This window comes from Scyliorhinus canicula, chromosome 15 (genome assembly GCF_902713615.1).
Source record: "Scyliorhinus canicula chromosome 15, sScyCan1.1, whole genome shotgun sequence".
NCBI lineage: Eukaryota > Metazoa > Chordata > Chondrichthyes > Carcharhiniformes > Scyliorhinidae > Scyliorhinus > Scyliorhinus canicula.
This window is the reverse complement of record NC_052160.1, coordinates 103223289-103239649: the sequence shown is the minus strand read 5'-3', so window position 1 is coordinate 103239649 and position 16361 is coordinate 103223289. Positions and strand designations below refer to the sequence as shown.

General features: G+C 43.9%; 1 protein-coding gene across 2 annotated transcripts in view; it reads right to left on the bottom strand.

The window, feature by feature from the left end:
- Positions 1–16361, bottom strand: part of LOC119979063 (protein phosphatase 1 regulatory subunit 12A-like) — a 264490-nt gene that overhangs the window by 24562 nt on the left and 223567 nt on the right. For both annotated transcript variants that reach the window (XM_038821045.1, XM_038821046.1), the window contains 4 exons: positions 11699–11715; positions 2289–2439; positions 180–284; positions 22–72 (listed from right to left, as the gene is read on the bottom strand). In XM_038821045.1, the coding sequence (XP_038676973.1) occupies positions 22–72; positions 180–284; positions 2289–2439; positions 11699–11715 (324 nt within the window). The remainder of the gene's footprint in view (positions 1–21; positions 73–179; positions 285–2288; positions 2440–11698; positions 11716–16361) is intronic.

The following is a 16361-nucleotide window of genomic DNA, read 5'->3' as shown; positions in this document are numbered from 1 at the left end:
GGGCATGGAAAATCAACATACCCTTTTTTCCATCTCCAGCATTGAAGACTTATCAGAAATCCGTTCTTGCTTCTGAAATGGACAAACACCTGCATTAGTTTGTGCTAAATTACCAACAGGAATTTTCTATAACAGGATTCAAAATTTAAAAAAAGGTTTTCGTGACAATCTCTTGGAACCTGTGTAGCTTTCTCTAGCTGTGCTTTTACTTCAGCGAGTTCAAGCTGTGCGTCTTGCAGCTTGGCTTTAAGTTTCTCATTTTCAGTCAAGGCCTCTTCATATAACTGAAAACCAAAATCAATGATTAAATCAACTATAAATTTAGAATTTCAATTTAAGCAGTAAATGTTATCTTTACATACACTATTTTAAAAACACTTGTTGAACCGCATTTTCTTTTAAATACACATGTTTACAGTTTTAATTGTTTCAAATGTAATCATAAAGAGGGGTTACAGGAGAAACTTGCTTCCACCCAGTCTATGATTACTGCAGGGTTAAAATTTAACATTGCTACTTAAAGACATTCACCAATCATACTGCATGATGACTCATAACCATCAGGCAGGAAGAAAGAATAGCTGCACATTTGAATGAAAATAATGAGCAAAAATATAGATTTCTTTTGTAATATTTTTCTTCACCAGGTCACACAGTTGAGCAAGTGCTGCACAGCAATGTTATAAGAGAGCAATGACGATTATTTGAATTGATGTCATGGGTTATGCTTATTTTAAGTTCTCTGAACGAGCCACTTCTTCCACTAATTCTTTTTAAAACTCAAGTCAACTGGGGTGATTTATTGCTGTTTACAGATGGAATGCTCAGCAGGACGACTGGTTACTATATATGGAGTTTAAGGAGCAATTACAATTACAATGAAGCTAACACAAACCACAAAGCCACCGAAATTGTACATATGTATACTGGTGTAGTAAAATAATTATTTTAAATTACTTGCAGCCTTCTATAAAGATACCCAACTTTCAGAACTCCCATGTTCAGATGATTTAGCCACCCATTAATTATTACTAGACAGTCTTGGAAAAGATTCTTCTGATTTTATTCCTTCACTTTAGTTTTGAAGTATATTGTTAATTTACTGACTAAATACTAAATGGGTAATGTCACCACTGGGATTTGGTTTCAAGTCAACAGACCTAAATGTCCATTCTCAATCCTTTAAATAGAGGTCAAATATGCCCACGTCTCCCTTGCTGCTGATGTTGAGAATTTGATCTTCCAAATATTGGCTTCTAAATATTCAAGATATTCTCAGAACTCTTCCTGACTAGTTGTCACATTTGTGCAACACAGGGAGCTTTTCCCCTAATTCAAGTTTATTTGGTCATTTTAAGAATGACCACTGTATTACATTAGCCACAATGTACCAAATGCTCTTTGTCAACATCAAGGCTCCAACATAAAATTAGACATCCTCCAAGCCTTGCAAAATAATAAATTAACATCTGGTGTTAACAAAAGCATGCAGAGTATCCCCGATAGGTCACCATTTATGACATTCTAGAAAGGAATTCATAACAAAGCAAAAAGAGGCTTGCAAAATTAGAAGACTACAAAATTAAAATCAAAGGCCAAATTTTCTCGGGATCTTCTGATCCTGCCAGCGGCACATTCAACGGGAACCCCCATTGACAACGGCAGGACTAGAAGACCTCACCGTCTTCTAGAAGACCAAGCACACAGATCTGACATCTGGGGCGTGATTCTCCATCGGCGTGATTCTCCGTTTTGCCGGTGCCCGGGGGTTTCCCAATGCCGTGGGGCAACCCCACAATGGGAAACCCCATTGACCAGCCAGCGCAACGGAGAATCCCGCAGAAAGGTGGCACGGCAGGGCAGAGAATCCAGCCCCTGAAGAGAGCTCTACATTATATTTAATCTGCCAGAAGGAAGCTCAAACTAATCACTAAAATAAGTTCTGTTATAGGTCCACAATGTTTTTGGAATCATTTGACCACTGCAAGGGGAAAAAAACCATGGTTAAAAAAAGCTTAACACAACAAGAATGATTCTTTTGATGATTCATGAAAGTAGGGAACATCCAGATTTATAGATTGTTGTAGTATTCCCACTGCAAATCTCAATTTCACACAAATAAAAACTGCAGCTGGAAAGGGCAAGACCGAGCCTGTGTGGGAGTGAGTTAGAGGGGAAAAAAAGCAATGCCAAAAACATATTTTCAGAGACAAAGCTGTCAGATTCGAACTCTAAAGTCTACAAATTGTTCAGAACTGGACACCAAAAAATCCCGCACAATCATCTACCTTCTTGTAGTCCTTTACTACAGTGTCTTCCTGTTCTAGTTTACTAAGGGACGACAGTCGATTCTCCCTGCGCGTGTATGAACTAGTTCGACTCAACAACCGGTCACTGTAACTGTCAGCTGATGAGGAATTTGATGACCCCGAATCCAACCTAAATGCAAAAGCCACAATTACAGTTATGTTACAGACCATAACGCTCAAAATACAGCTACTAAGCTTCATATTAATACAGCTGTAAATCAAAAAATCCACATCAAGTGACATCAAAATTGTGGCATTTCAGTTCCAAAAATTCATTATAAAGTGTTGTTACAATAATAATGTATATTTGTCTAAAAGTTTTAACATCAAAATATCCTGAGGCTTGAGAAGAGCATAAGAAATAGGAACTGCAGGTCATTTGCCCCTTCAAGCCAGCTCAGTCATTCAATAAGATCATGCCGTCAGCAGGTTCCTGCCTGCCCCCCATATCCAGCGATTCCCTTGTAGATAGAAGAACTGTCCAACTCATCATTGAATATATTCAATGACTTAGCCTCCACTCCTCTCCGGTGAAGATACCTTAAAAGAAAACAACCTGGATGGGGGATTTCGGGGATGGTATAGAGCGGGCATTAGACAGCTGAAGGACCTGTTTATCGACGGAAGGTTTGCGAGCCTGGGGGAGTTGGAAGAGAAATTTGGGCTCCCGCCGGGAAACATGTTTAGATATCTGCAGGTAAAGGCATTTGCTAGACGGCAGGTGGAGGGATTCCCTGCGCTCCCCGCGAAGGGGGTGAGTGACAGGGTGCTCTCGGGGGTCTGGGTCGGGGAGGGGAAGATATCCGATATCTACAAGCTTATGCAGGAGAAGGAAGAGGCGTCAGTAGAGGAGCTGAAAACGAAGTGGGAGGGGGAACTGGGGGAACAGATCGAAGACGGGACATGGGCTGATGCCCTGGAGAGGGTAAATTCTTCCTCCTCGTGTGCGCGGCTTAGCCTCATCCAATTCAAGGTGCTGCATAGGGCCCACATGACTGGGACGAGGATGAGTAGGTTCTTTGGGGGTGAAGATAGGTGTGCCAGGTGCTCGGGGAGTCCAGCGAACCATGCCCATATGTTCTGGGCATGCCCGGCATTGGAGGAGTTCTGGAAGGGGGTGGCGAGGACGGTGTCAAGGGTGGTGGGATCCAGGGTCAAGCCAGGATGGGGACTCGCGATCTTTGGGGTTGGGGTAGAGCCGGGAGTGCAGGAGGCGAAAGAGGCCGGTGTGCTGGCCTTTGCGTCCCTAGTAGCCCTGCGAAGGATTTTGCTACAGTGGAAGGACGCGAGGCCCCCAAGCGTGGAGACCTGGATCAATGACATGGCGGGCTTTATTAAGCTTGAGAAGGTTAAATTCGCCCTGAGAGGATCGGTGCAAGGGTTCTTTAAACGGTGGCAACCTTTCCTCGACTTTCTGGCTCAACGATAGGGTACTGGGACAGTAGCAGCAGCAACCCGGGGGTGGGGGGGGGGGGGGGGGGGGGAGACGTTGATTATGTTAGCTTATTTTATTTAAATTTGATTTATCTAATTTTAATTTATGTTAAGTTCTCTTGTTTTGGGGGGGGGGGGGGGTGGGGGAATGTGATACATGTGATGTTACGGTATGGGGGGAATTGTGGGTGTTATGGGGCTGTTAGTTGCATATTACTGCTTTTTGCTATACTTTTTGTTATATTTTCTGCAAAAAATTCCAATAAAAAAATTTAAAAAAAAAAAAAAAAGAAAACAACCCTCAGGAAAACGTTCTCCCCTTCCTCTCAGTCTTAAATGGGAAACTCCTTATTTCAAAACTGTGCTCCTAAGTTCAAGGTTCCCCCACAAAGGAAAACATCCTCATGCATACACCCTGTCAAGCCCCTCAAAATTACATGTTTCCATAACGTCACCTCGCCTTCTAAATTCCAACAGGTACAGGCCCAACCTGTTCAACCTTTCCTTATAAGGCAACCACTTAATCTCTGGAATCTGAACTCTCTCCAACGCAAGTATAAGCCTCCTTAAGTAAGACTACCAAATAGTGGCAGCCTTTAGTCTCATAACATTGTAGTTTGGGGCCTGGTGCTCAAATCTGTGTTAAGCATCACCTGCTGTGACTCAGGAACCCCACTGTGCCTTGGCGCATCCTGCTACCTTTGTTGGCGAGGAAGGTAGTCGGCTGAGATGATGCACAATTCGGTGTCTGCTGTGTTTTCTCTGGGTCCTCAACCAGTTTAGCGTTTTGTTTCTGTTCACTTCTTCCACTGTGTCACTAAACAGTCAACCTCCAGAGGTCATGACTATCATCAATTGTCTCCGTTGTCAGTGTCAATGGTCTTTATATCCATCCTGCAGATGTCCTTGCAGCAGAGGTACGGTTCCTTCAAGAGGTTGTGACACAATGGCCAGTTCACCATGCGTAAAATCTTTGGGTATATGGCAGTCATCCATGTCACGAACGAGGCTGAGCCATCACAAACATTGTTGGCTTAGTAATAAATGTGTGGTGATGGGACTTCCGGGTGTGGCTATGGAGTGAGTGGTCACACACAGGGCAGCTCCGGCTCGTGTTAATTTGAGCTCTTTTTACCCGAAAGCATTTTGACAGGAAAGTGTAGCTGAAGGTGTGGAGGAGAAGTTTCCCCCAGGAGTGGCATGTCTGCTGGCTATCAGACCCGGAAGAAGGTTAAAGACCTGGTCAAGGAACTAGAGGAGACCTGTGGCGCAGCAATAATTGGAAAGATGGCAGAGGGGGAAGGGTTGTTGCAAGCTGAAATACCCCAGATGGAGCAGCTGATGACATCATCAGAGAGAAGTTCTGCCAGCAGCAAAAGGAGATGCAGGAAGATCGATCGAGGCCACAGAAGGTAGCACCCGTGAAAGGAGAGAGTCAGGAAGTGCTTGGAGGCACAGATCCGGGAGATGGAGAAGATGATCTCCAACCACAGTGATTGGGTGGTGGGATTGGAGGAGGAGGTGGGGCTTAAGGGCATAGGTAGAGGAGCAGAGAATAGATCCAGAAGGCAGAACCTGCGTACTATTGGCTTGCCTGAAAGGCACGAGTGTCAAGAGATACGTCTCAAGGATGCTGGCGGGGCTGGTGGCAGAGGGGTGTGGACAAGGCCCCAGAGGTGGATAGGACGCACAGGTCCCTAAAGCAGAAGTCAAGAGTGAGGGAGTTGCCGTGGGCGGTGATTGTGAGGCTCCATATGTTTGTGGAGAAGGAGAAGAACCTGCGGTCGGTCAGGGAGAAGCGGAACTGCAAATGGGAGGGAAACAGAGTCCAAATTTATCAGGACATTGGAGCAGAGCTGACAAAAAGGCATGCCAGGTTCAACAAGCTCAAAGTGATTCCATACTGAAGGCAGGTCAGATTTGGGGTGCTGTGTCCGGCAAAACTGTGGCTGACGTTTGAAGGCCAGGAGTACTAATTTGAAACCTCAGAGGAGGCCAATGGCTTTATAAGAGACCATAAACTGGGGGAGAACTGATCGTTGATGGCAGATGGAGGAGCTGAAACAACAGAGTTCGTAAGATGCGGGTAGTGTGGGGGCAGGAGTTTCTTCCCGGTTCGGGTGATTTTGGTTTTGTGATTGTTTGTTAAGGAGTAATAAATTTGTAAGGGGGCAACTGTCTCTCTCCCTTCCTTCTCCCCTTATGGTGTTTCTTCTTTTTTGGAGGTGGTCGTCTGTGGTTTTGGATGCGTCTTTCTTGTGTGGGGGAGGGTGGGGTCCACAGGGAGCCGTTCACGCAGACCAAGGAGAAGGTGGGAGGAGGGGTGGAGATTGGAGGTGCCTTCAGGCAGGAGCTGTCACGCTGGCACGTAATACTGCTAATAGAAGTGAGGTGGAGGAGGTGGCCGCGACGTGGCAGTGTTGGAGCAGGAGTGGGTCATGGATGGAGAAGGGAGCCATCTTGGATGGGCATGGTTTAGGGCGAAATTAAAGGGGACAGAATCAGCGAGTATGGCAGACAGTAGTGAAGAATAGAGGCACAAGCCTCCGGTAAGATTCGTAACATGGAACATTCAGGGAGGGGAGGGGGGGGGGCCTGAACGGGCGGTTGAAGTGGTCCCAGGTTTTCGCGCACTTGAGAAGCTTGAAGGCGGGGGGGGGAAAGAGAGAGAGGTGTCGTTGTCTTTCTGCAGGAGAAGGATCTTGGGTGAGGGATCAGGTTAGGTTGATAAAGGGATGGATGGGTCAGGTGTTTCACTCGGGGTTCGATTCAAAGTCGCTGGGGGTGGCCATCCTGCTGAGCAAAAGGACGGGCTTAGAGGTGCCAAGGAGGTGCGGGATCCAGGGGGAGATTTGTGACAGTCAGCGGGGTGTGGGGTTTCTAAAGGGGTTGCTGGGAATGATTCCAGACCTGGACACGCATCAGTTGATTATGGGGGGGGGGGGGGGGGGGGGGGGGTTGATTTTAATTGCCTACTGGAGCCGAGGGTGGATAGATCGTGCCCCAAGTCAATGGGAAGGTTGAGGATCACGAAGGAGCTGGGAGGGTTTATGGAAAGAATGGGAATGGCAGATCCATGGAGGTTTAAGAACCCAGGGGTGGGGAGTATTCCTTCTTCTCGCACGTGTACAAGGTATTCTCCAGAATTGATTTTTTATTTGTGGTGTGTAGAACAGTGTTGGTGGGAGTGGTGGGTACAGAATCGTGATTTCGGACCGTGCGTCACACTGGTTGGATGTTAGACTTAGCTTGAGGCAGGAGCCAAAGCAGGGATAGAGGTTAGACCCGAGACTTCTAGCGGGCAAGTGGTTCTGCGACAAGGTGAGGTCAGTGCTCAGAGACTATGTGGAGATGAATCCAAATGGGGAGGTATTGGCGACTACATTTTGGGAGGCGATAATGCTGGTGGTTTTGCGGGTGGGGGGGCTCATATTATGCAAAGCACATACTCCTCCGGCCTTTTCCTATTTGTATGGACAGTTGTTCAATGAGATAGTCAAGGTGGACAATAAATAGTTGAGGGTCCCTTCTACAGAGGGATTGGCGGAGAGAAAGAAGTTACAGGGGCAACTTGATAGGCTGACGATGGGAAAGGCAGTGGGGCAGCTACTGAGGGAGAGGGGGGTGCAGTATGAATATGGAGAGAAGGCGAGCCATATGCTGGCCCATCAGCTACAGAGGCAGGCCGCTTGAATGGAAATCCTGAAAGTATGGACAGGGGAGCGGAAGGTAGTGTTGGAGCCGGGGAAGATAAATTAAGCATTCAAGGAATATTATGAGAAGGTATATAGGGCGGATCCGGGGGGTGAGGAAGGGACATGGGGCTGTTGATGGATGAGCTGGAATTCCCACAGCTGGATGAAGAGAAGAGGCAGGCATTGGAGGAGTCTTTAGGGTTCAGAGAGGTGATGGATAGCATAAAAGGAATGAAGTTGGGGAGACCCTAGGGCCGGACGGCTACCCAGCAGAGGTCTATAAGGACTGTGTGACGGACTTGGCATCATGTATCGGGGATGTTTAACGAGGCGCTGGAGCAAAGGGAGCTGCCAGAGACACTGACCCAGGCGTTGATCACGCTAATCACACTCTTTGGGGGTCAGTAGAGTGGCAGGGGATTGTGAGGTGGAACAGGAAACACTGTTTGCAGATAACCTGCTGCTGTTTGTATTAGACCCACTGGAGAGCATGTGGAGAATTATGGGCATACCAGAGGTTTGGGGCCTTCTTGGGCGATAAGTTGAATGTTGGAAAGAGTGGGGTATTTCGGGTGAATGAGGCTGGTTGGGGAGCCAATTTGGGGATGTTGCCAGGGATAGGTTTAGGTATTTAGGGGTTCAGATGACAGGGAAGTGGGCAACGATGCACAAATGGAACCTAAAAAAATTAATGGAGGTGGTAAGGGAGGACTTTAGGAGATGGGATGGGATACATTACACCTGAGACTGGCAGGGAGGGGCCAGGTGGTAAAAATGAACAAGGGTCCTCTATGTATTCCAGACCTACCGATCTTCATTCCGAAGGCATTTTTCTGGAAACTGGATGTAGCAATTTTGAAGTTCATATGGATAGGGAAGGTACCGAGGGTGAAGAGAGTCCTGTTTCAGAGGCAGGAAGTGGGGGGAGGGGGTTTGCGGTACAAAATCTGCTGCACTATTATTGGGCGGCGAATGTGGAGAAGGCGAGTGGTGGTGAGAAGGAGAGTGGTTAGAATGGAGAAGGAATCCTGTAGGGGGTCCAGCCTGAGGGCCATGGTGACAGCAGCGCTACCACTGGCACCAAGGAGGTACACAGAGAGCAGGTGGTACAGTGCACGATTCGGGTGTGGAACCAGTTAAGGAGGCAGTTTCGGATGGAGGGGCTGTCGGTGCTAACCGCTGTGTGGGAACCACGGGTTGGTTCCACGAGAAATGGATGGCTTGTAGAGGAAGCGGAGAGAGGTGGGGCTGGTGAGGGTGAGGGATCTATACCTGGAGGAGACGTTTGCAAGTCTGGAAGAGCTGCGGGAGAGAGCAGAGCTTCCGAAGGGAAACAAATTCATTCAGGCATATGTAAATGAGCGACTTTGCGTGGAAATTCCTGGAGAGGGTTTCCCAAGCTGCCACAGTACACCTTACTGAAGCAGTTGCTGCTCCCGGACGTGGAAAGGGAGGGTAAGATTGGGGATATATCTGGGTGGCTGGGGGAGGAGAAGCACAGGTGGTGAGGATTAAGGAGAAATGAGAGGTGCAGCAGAGTGGGGCAGGGAAAAGATAAGATGGGGAATGTGGAGTCAGGCAATGCCTGAGGTGAATTCGACCTCTTCGTGTGCGAGGATGAGTTTGATTCAGTTTAAGGTGGTGCATCGGGTGCATATGACTCAGGTGAGGATGATTGGGTTCTTCCAGAGGGTGACAGATAAGTACGAGAAGTGTGGGTGAGGGCCAGCAAATCACAGACATATGTTCTGCAGCTGTGAGAAGTTGGAGAGATACTGGGAGGGGATGTTTGGGACGCTAGCAAAGATTGAGGGGTATTGGTCAGGCCAGACTCTATGGTGTTGATTTTTATGGTGTCGGAAATGCTGGAGCAGATAGAGAGGAGGAAGTTGCCATCACCTCTCTAGTTGCCCGGTGAAGAATTCGTCTGGAATGGCAGTTGACAATGCCGCCAGGGGCAACAGCCTGGTTGGGGGACCTGTTCGACTTTCTCCGGCTGGAGAGGATTAAGTTTGAATTGAGGGGATCGGCAGAGAGCTATGAGCCACAGTGAGGACTGTTCATGACCATGCTTGAGGAATAGTTTGTCAACATAGTTTGGAAACATGGAGAAGAATGTTCTTCAATTTATTGATGCTTTTGAGTATTTTTGGAATAAAATACATTTTAAAAAATGCATGGTGATGGAATTAGCATGCCTCAAGTCCCGAGTTGGACCTAGCCTTGCGAAGGATAAATCTGAGACACCAAAGGCAAAAACTGGTCAGCCTTTCGGCTGCTGAGCAAATGTTATTCAGTTCTCACCAATGTAGAAGAGTGCACAGAGGTCTGAGGTTTGGTAGACTTGTAGCTTGATGTTCAATCGGGTTGCTGCGGTTCCACATTTTCAACCTGTACACATTAGTCTAGGTATGATCTCACCAAGGGCTTGGCCAAAGAGTTAGTCTTTAGGAGAATCTTAAAAGAGTAAATTAGTATAGAGCAGGAGAATTTTAGGGAGTGGATTGGAAAATTCAAGTCTAGATGTAATAAAGGCATGAATGAGGGTTTCAGCAGCAGATGATTGAATGCAGAGGAACAGTTACGGAAGTGGAAATTGGTGGTCTTGAAGACTCGGATATGTGATTGGAGGCACACATTGGGGTCAAATCTGACAGTGTTTGAAAATATATGGTTTAGTCTTGTGCAGTTTCCAAGGAGAGTGATGGAGGTGCTGGCTAGGGAACAATGTTTGCAGTGATAGCTGAAGACAATGGCTTCAGTCTTCTCGATATTTAATTGAAGGGAATTTCTGCTCATCAGGCACTGGGTGTCAGATAAGTAGTAGTCGGATGGTTTAGCAACAGTGGAGAGTCAAGAAAGATGATGGTTAGATAGAGCTGGGTATCACTGCAAGACATGTGAAAACAAATGCTGTGCTTTCAGATGATGCTGTTCATGGGCAGCATGTAGATGAGAAATAGGAGGAACCAAGGATAAATTCTCGAGAAACACCAGAGAAAACAAGGTAGTGGGTAGGAAATCCTTTACAAGTAATACTCAAATTCAGAGAATTACTTGCAAAGGCTTTTTTCCTATTCTCTCACCATTGCCTCTGTTGTCACCCAAGGATCCATCCAGAACTCTGTTGCCCATGTCTTAACTCAGACCAAGCATTGTTCCCCTATCTTTTCGCTCACCGATCGATCTATACTGGCTCACAGTCAAGCAATGTTTTGATTTCAAAATTTTCAACCTTGCTTTCAAATCCGTCCATGGCTGCGTCCATCCCTACCTCTGCAATCTCCCCCAGTGTCGCAACCCTCCAAGATATCAGCAGTTCCCCAATACTGGCATCTCGTGCATCCTCTTTTAATCGCCCCATCATTTGCAGCTATGACTTCAGTTACCTGAGCCCCAAGCCCCAAATGCCGTCCCCCCACCTCTCCACCGCCCTGCCTTCTTCAAGACTCTCTTCAAAATCTACTTATTTTCCTAAGCTTTTGGAACTCTTCTTGGTATAAATCTAAATATTTATCAGATTTGTACAAACTTTTATATAAGCAAACAAATGCAGAATCAGTGACCGCAGAGTCCAAAACCATTTAATGCTAAGGTGCACTATACAATTTGCAGTGCTTCATATTTATGCTCAGATGGACATACTGAAAGCAATGAATGAATATCTGGTTATATCCTAATAATAATAATCTTTATTAGTGTCACAAGTATGCTTACATTAACACTGCAATGAAGCTACTGTGAAAATCCCTAGTAGCCTGTTCGGGTACACAGATGGAGGGAGTCACCTAACAAGCACGACTTTCGGAACCCGTGGGAGGAAACCCACGCAGGGAGAATGAGCAGACTCCGCACAGACAGCCAACCAAGCAGGAATCAAACCTGGGACTCTGGCGCAGTGAATCAACAGTGCGAACCACTGTGCTACCGTGCCACCTATTTATAGACATGAGGCTTGAATCATGCCAGATATTTTACCAATAGACCATATTGATAATTTAAAATGAACTGTAAATATGCTGTGATTGACTGTAGCAATTACCTGTCAATTTGTTAACCAGAACGACATGATTTAAAAAAAATATATATTGAAAATTAGTCAACAAATTTGTCTTTAATTATGTAAATTACCAAAATAGTATTGTTCATACAGCATGTGTAAGGAAAGAGCTGATAATTCAGAAAAATACACAAGCCATTTTATATACTGTTAATGGTTGCAGTACACACACACACAATGTAAAAGAGTAAAGTTCTTACCTGCTGAGTCGATCATGCTGAAAAGTAAAAAAAACAAGCATTTAGGATGCTGCTGGGAGTTTATAACTATTTCTTTGCCAAATCCAGACTGGTAATATTGGGATGTAATTGAATGCACATTATACATTAGAGAGTCTATGCTAACAAACTGTATGGTATAAAAGGTGCACATCTCACCCAAGAGAAAGATACCTTCTATATATCTGCTACTGATGTAGCTCAATTGAAACTTGCCCTGTTGGATCATTTGGCCAAAAGGGAGCTGGCAAGATGATGTGCCTGACAGATGAATACTTAGAAGGTTGGCGGTGAGCCTTCTCTCCAAGGGATAGTTTGGGGACAGAGACCCAGCAAGAACCAAATTTTACTAGAAGGCATGGCAACGCCAGCTCACCATTTGCAGCCAGCCAGCTAGAGAAGGAATTGGATGACTATTAAGACTGACCGTTTTAGGCTACATGCAGCTCCCCACTGGGCTACTTCTGTATCATAACACAGAATGCATTCTCTCAACTAGAAGGTAGAAATATGAAGCTTGAGGCAACTCCAAGCAACATGCTTCTTCTCCCCCCCCCCTTCCTCAGTAGTGATAAAGTTCAAGTCAGTTTCAGCTGCTTGCCAAATTCTGATCATGATTTAGTTTCCTATTGAACTTTCTTTTAAAATTTGAATAAAAATTGAATTTCTTCATTAACTCATCAGATAACTAAGCCCCACACACCATGCAAGAGCCAAACTGGAATTTCAACAGGGCTAGTATAATTGGTCTTCTTGGGCTAAAAGGGGAAAAAGAAGCAATATGCCCATTCAATCACAGTCATACAAACCTCATTGAAAATATACAGGCTATATATAAAAATATAGCAGGCTCTGTAATGATGCTCTCTGCAGTTAAAAGTTCTCATATGAAAGATGGTCACATTGAATAGCTTCTCAAAATATCATCAAGGCAAAGTTTGGCACTGAAGGAACTCAGTTATCTGGCAAAAGTATTCGCCAATCCATTCTTTTTTAATGCAAAGATTACTTACCTCCTTATTCCAGCATTGGTTGTTGTGTGACTGGCTAACAGAAAGTAAATGTGTTCCAGATAGGCATACTGTTGCATACAGTGCTCTACACTATTATGGGGTCTGTCATTAAAATATCTGGCAATAAACTGTTTTACCCATAGTTACTGAAGCCTTGAATTTGCTACTGATTATACTAGTGCAAAAAAGGGTATTTACATAGAAGGGGACCAAAAATCTAGTTCACTAAGATACAATCTAAACAAAGTACTGCAACAACAGACTTTACATTTACTGAATATAAAAATGTCATGCCAATATATCCATGCACAACTGGCAATTTCAGGAAATGTTCAAAATACTCAGCCGGACAGGCAGCATTTGTGAAGAGAAACAAAGTTAATGTTTCAAGTGGATTAATTTTCATGAGAACTATTGTTGCCTGACCTGATGAATATTTCCAGCATTTCCTATTTTATTTCTGAATTCAAACATCTTCAATATTTTGCTTTCCTTAAAATTTCAGGACACCATGATTAAAATTTCTCGCACTAAAAAAGTACATGTCATGTACTGCAAAAAGTAGCTATAGTGCTTCAAAGAAATTCATCAATGCTAAGCAATTTGAGATAATTTTAAGACATGGTATATTGACATAAATGCATGACAAGAGCATTATAATGTCTGCAAAGACTTTAAAAACATTTTAAAAGGGTCAAAAATATTGCTCTCAAGGTAATCAGTTTACAGAGGGGAGATGAAGGTTAATGTGAGAAAGTAGTTAATTAAGTACAGGTATTCCAAAGTGTTTTACCCTTGATGTAGATGTTCTGCTTAAAGATATTTCACTTCTAACAACATAATTTAAGTTTTAAGTAAATATAATTTGCTCAGAGGATGTTTACTATTGACATGTACTATTCTTTTCTAATGACGTATTATTGTTGGAAAACATTAAATATTACAAAGATTTATATTGCATGTGAAATGCTAACTCAGTTTCTCTCTTCACAGTTGCTGCCAGACAGGCTTAGTGTCTCTAGCACTTTGCCTTTAGTTCAGATCGCCAGCATCTGCAATATTTCGCTTTTTATTAAATACTCTCAATTACATAAGGCCAGTTATCAGTAATTCAGGCTTAATTAATTCTATAGACTGGTATTTCCCTTGATACATATATGATACATATGTTGTTTAATATACGGTAGTCTGTCTCAAACCCAATTTGGACAAGGTACGTCTGTAAAAGGTTTCACATCAGATACTAGCACCAAAGACAGTCTACAATTTCTTGCATAAAGTTACAATCACAGCATTCTCTCCTTAATATCTGCTTTGCTGTTTTTAACAAAAGCTTATTCACATCAGTAAATGCAGACACAGGCCAATAAACAGGAGTTAAAAGATTTGTTTCACTAATCCTGCAATATTTCTTCAATAGGGGCATGTTTGTACTGGGAACTTCATCATCCAATTGCAGTTAAAGGATTGAAATAACATTTTCAATATACCCATATGCTGTCTCCAGATGATTACAAGGTATCTCCTGGAGTGTTGAATATGGAAGTACAGCAACATGTTTGCCTTCCGAGTCAGCAGGATGGATCATGTGAGCTGACTGGATGATGAACATATCCCCAAAGATATGCTCTGTGGCAAACTTGGTTATCAGTACGAGACCAACATGTCATCCACAACTGTGATACAAGATCACCAGCAAACAAGATTTCAAATTATCTGGAATAGAGTTACTGCATGGGAAGTCCTCACTGTCGACCAGAACGCCTGAGAACAAGAAATCAGAAAGGACACGGAAAATGTAGACCACAGAAATGACCAGATGACAGAAAAGAGGGCTTGCCAGAAGGAAAGGACATTAGTTGACCGTGGGCCAACACTATTCATCTGTGACAGCCGCGGCTGGGATCGTCAGTCACAAAATCAAAGTCTACAGCCACACAGACAACGTTCAATATAGAAGTGACAGGCCATCGCCTCCCGAGCTGGATAGATGACAATATTACTTCTAATCGTAACAATTTTGCCAGATATTAAACAGACACTTATTTGTAAAATTTTACCAACACCAGGTCTATTTCCTAAAATTCACTTTAAAAAAATGCACCTCCCAAGGTAACTGCAGAAATATATCACCTTCAAGCATCATTCAAGACAGCACCGGATTATAAAGTTACAGCTTCACCAATTTCATGCTGAATGTTTGCTGCACCCAAAAAGGTAAGGAGATCAAAGATCGGGGGGTGCTGGTTGATGTGTTGGGTACTCTGGATCTGTGGAGACTGCGTTTACCTCAGCAGTAACACATACAGGCTACCAACACTTGAAATAGTACAACACTATTTTATTAAGCTAGAAACTGTTGAACATATGTTCACTGTGGGTTGACACTATGTTAGATTAAACTAAAGACATATGCCTATCCTAACCAGTCTATGCTCTCAGCACATGGTAAAGATCTGTGCTACAAGCTGTGAGCTCTGTCCTTCTTAGAGGCTGCATCCTGAATGAGCGGGAAAACTGGTGCCCTCTGTCTTTATAGTGAGTGTGCTCTGACTGGTGACTGGCTGCGGTGTTGTGTGTGTTGATTGGTCTTGCTGTGTGTCAATCAGTGTGTGTCTGCACCATGATATACTGGTGTGTATATTATGACACTGGTGGCTGAAGGTGGTGGTGACGGGGTGTGTGGGTGGGTTAAGAGTAAGAGAAAAGGAGAAAAGAGAAACTTCACCACAAAAATTCCAAAATGTGTGCACTTACTGGTGTGCAGCATGACCAATACTTTTAATACAGTTAAAAAAAAATCTATTTGGGTCCTCACATGAATTGCCCTGAACTTTCTCCTCTTTTTTCAGTGCTCTTCGAAAAGCAATTGACAAAGTACCTTCACAGCACAGAAACGGATCATTCAACCTACTAAATTCATGTTTCACACAAGCCTCTTCCCGGAGGGAATTGGACATTCTGAATTCTCCGTGTACCTGAACAGGCACCATGGTGTTGCGACTTGGGATTTTACCAGTAACTTCATTGCAGTGTTAACGTGAAGTCCACTTGTGACACTAATAATGATTATTATTATAATACTATTAATTCTTTGTTTAAATTCAAGTTTGTTTTAATATAAAAGCTATCTACTGGTCAGTGCAGTGGTGCAGTAACATTTCCCCTCCGTCCATGCTTCGGCAAAGTCATCAGACTTGAAACGTTAGCTCTTTTCTCTCCCTACAGATGCTGCCAGACCGGCTGAGATTTTCCAGCATTTTCTCTCTCAGACCTAGCCTCTAATCTTATCTACATCAGCTGCACTCAAAGCACACATCATTCTTGTGTCTCTCGTCACAAGATGTGCTTTGATTTGTTAGCCAGGCTCAAACTGTTACATTACATTATGTCTCTATCTGCGAACAGGTAAAATAGATTTTAATATCTATGAGCAAAACACCTCCCCTAAAAAATTCACTGATTACTTCACTTTAAATCTCAACTCCAGTAGACATACTGTCTGTAAGCATGCTAACCTAGGTTTTAATAATATCACTGTAAAAATACTAATAATAAAGTATGACAATTTCATACATTCATCTCAAATAGTAAACTATAACACATGAAAGGTGCCATTTTTAAATTTAATC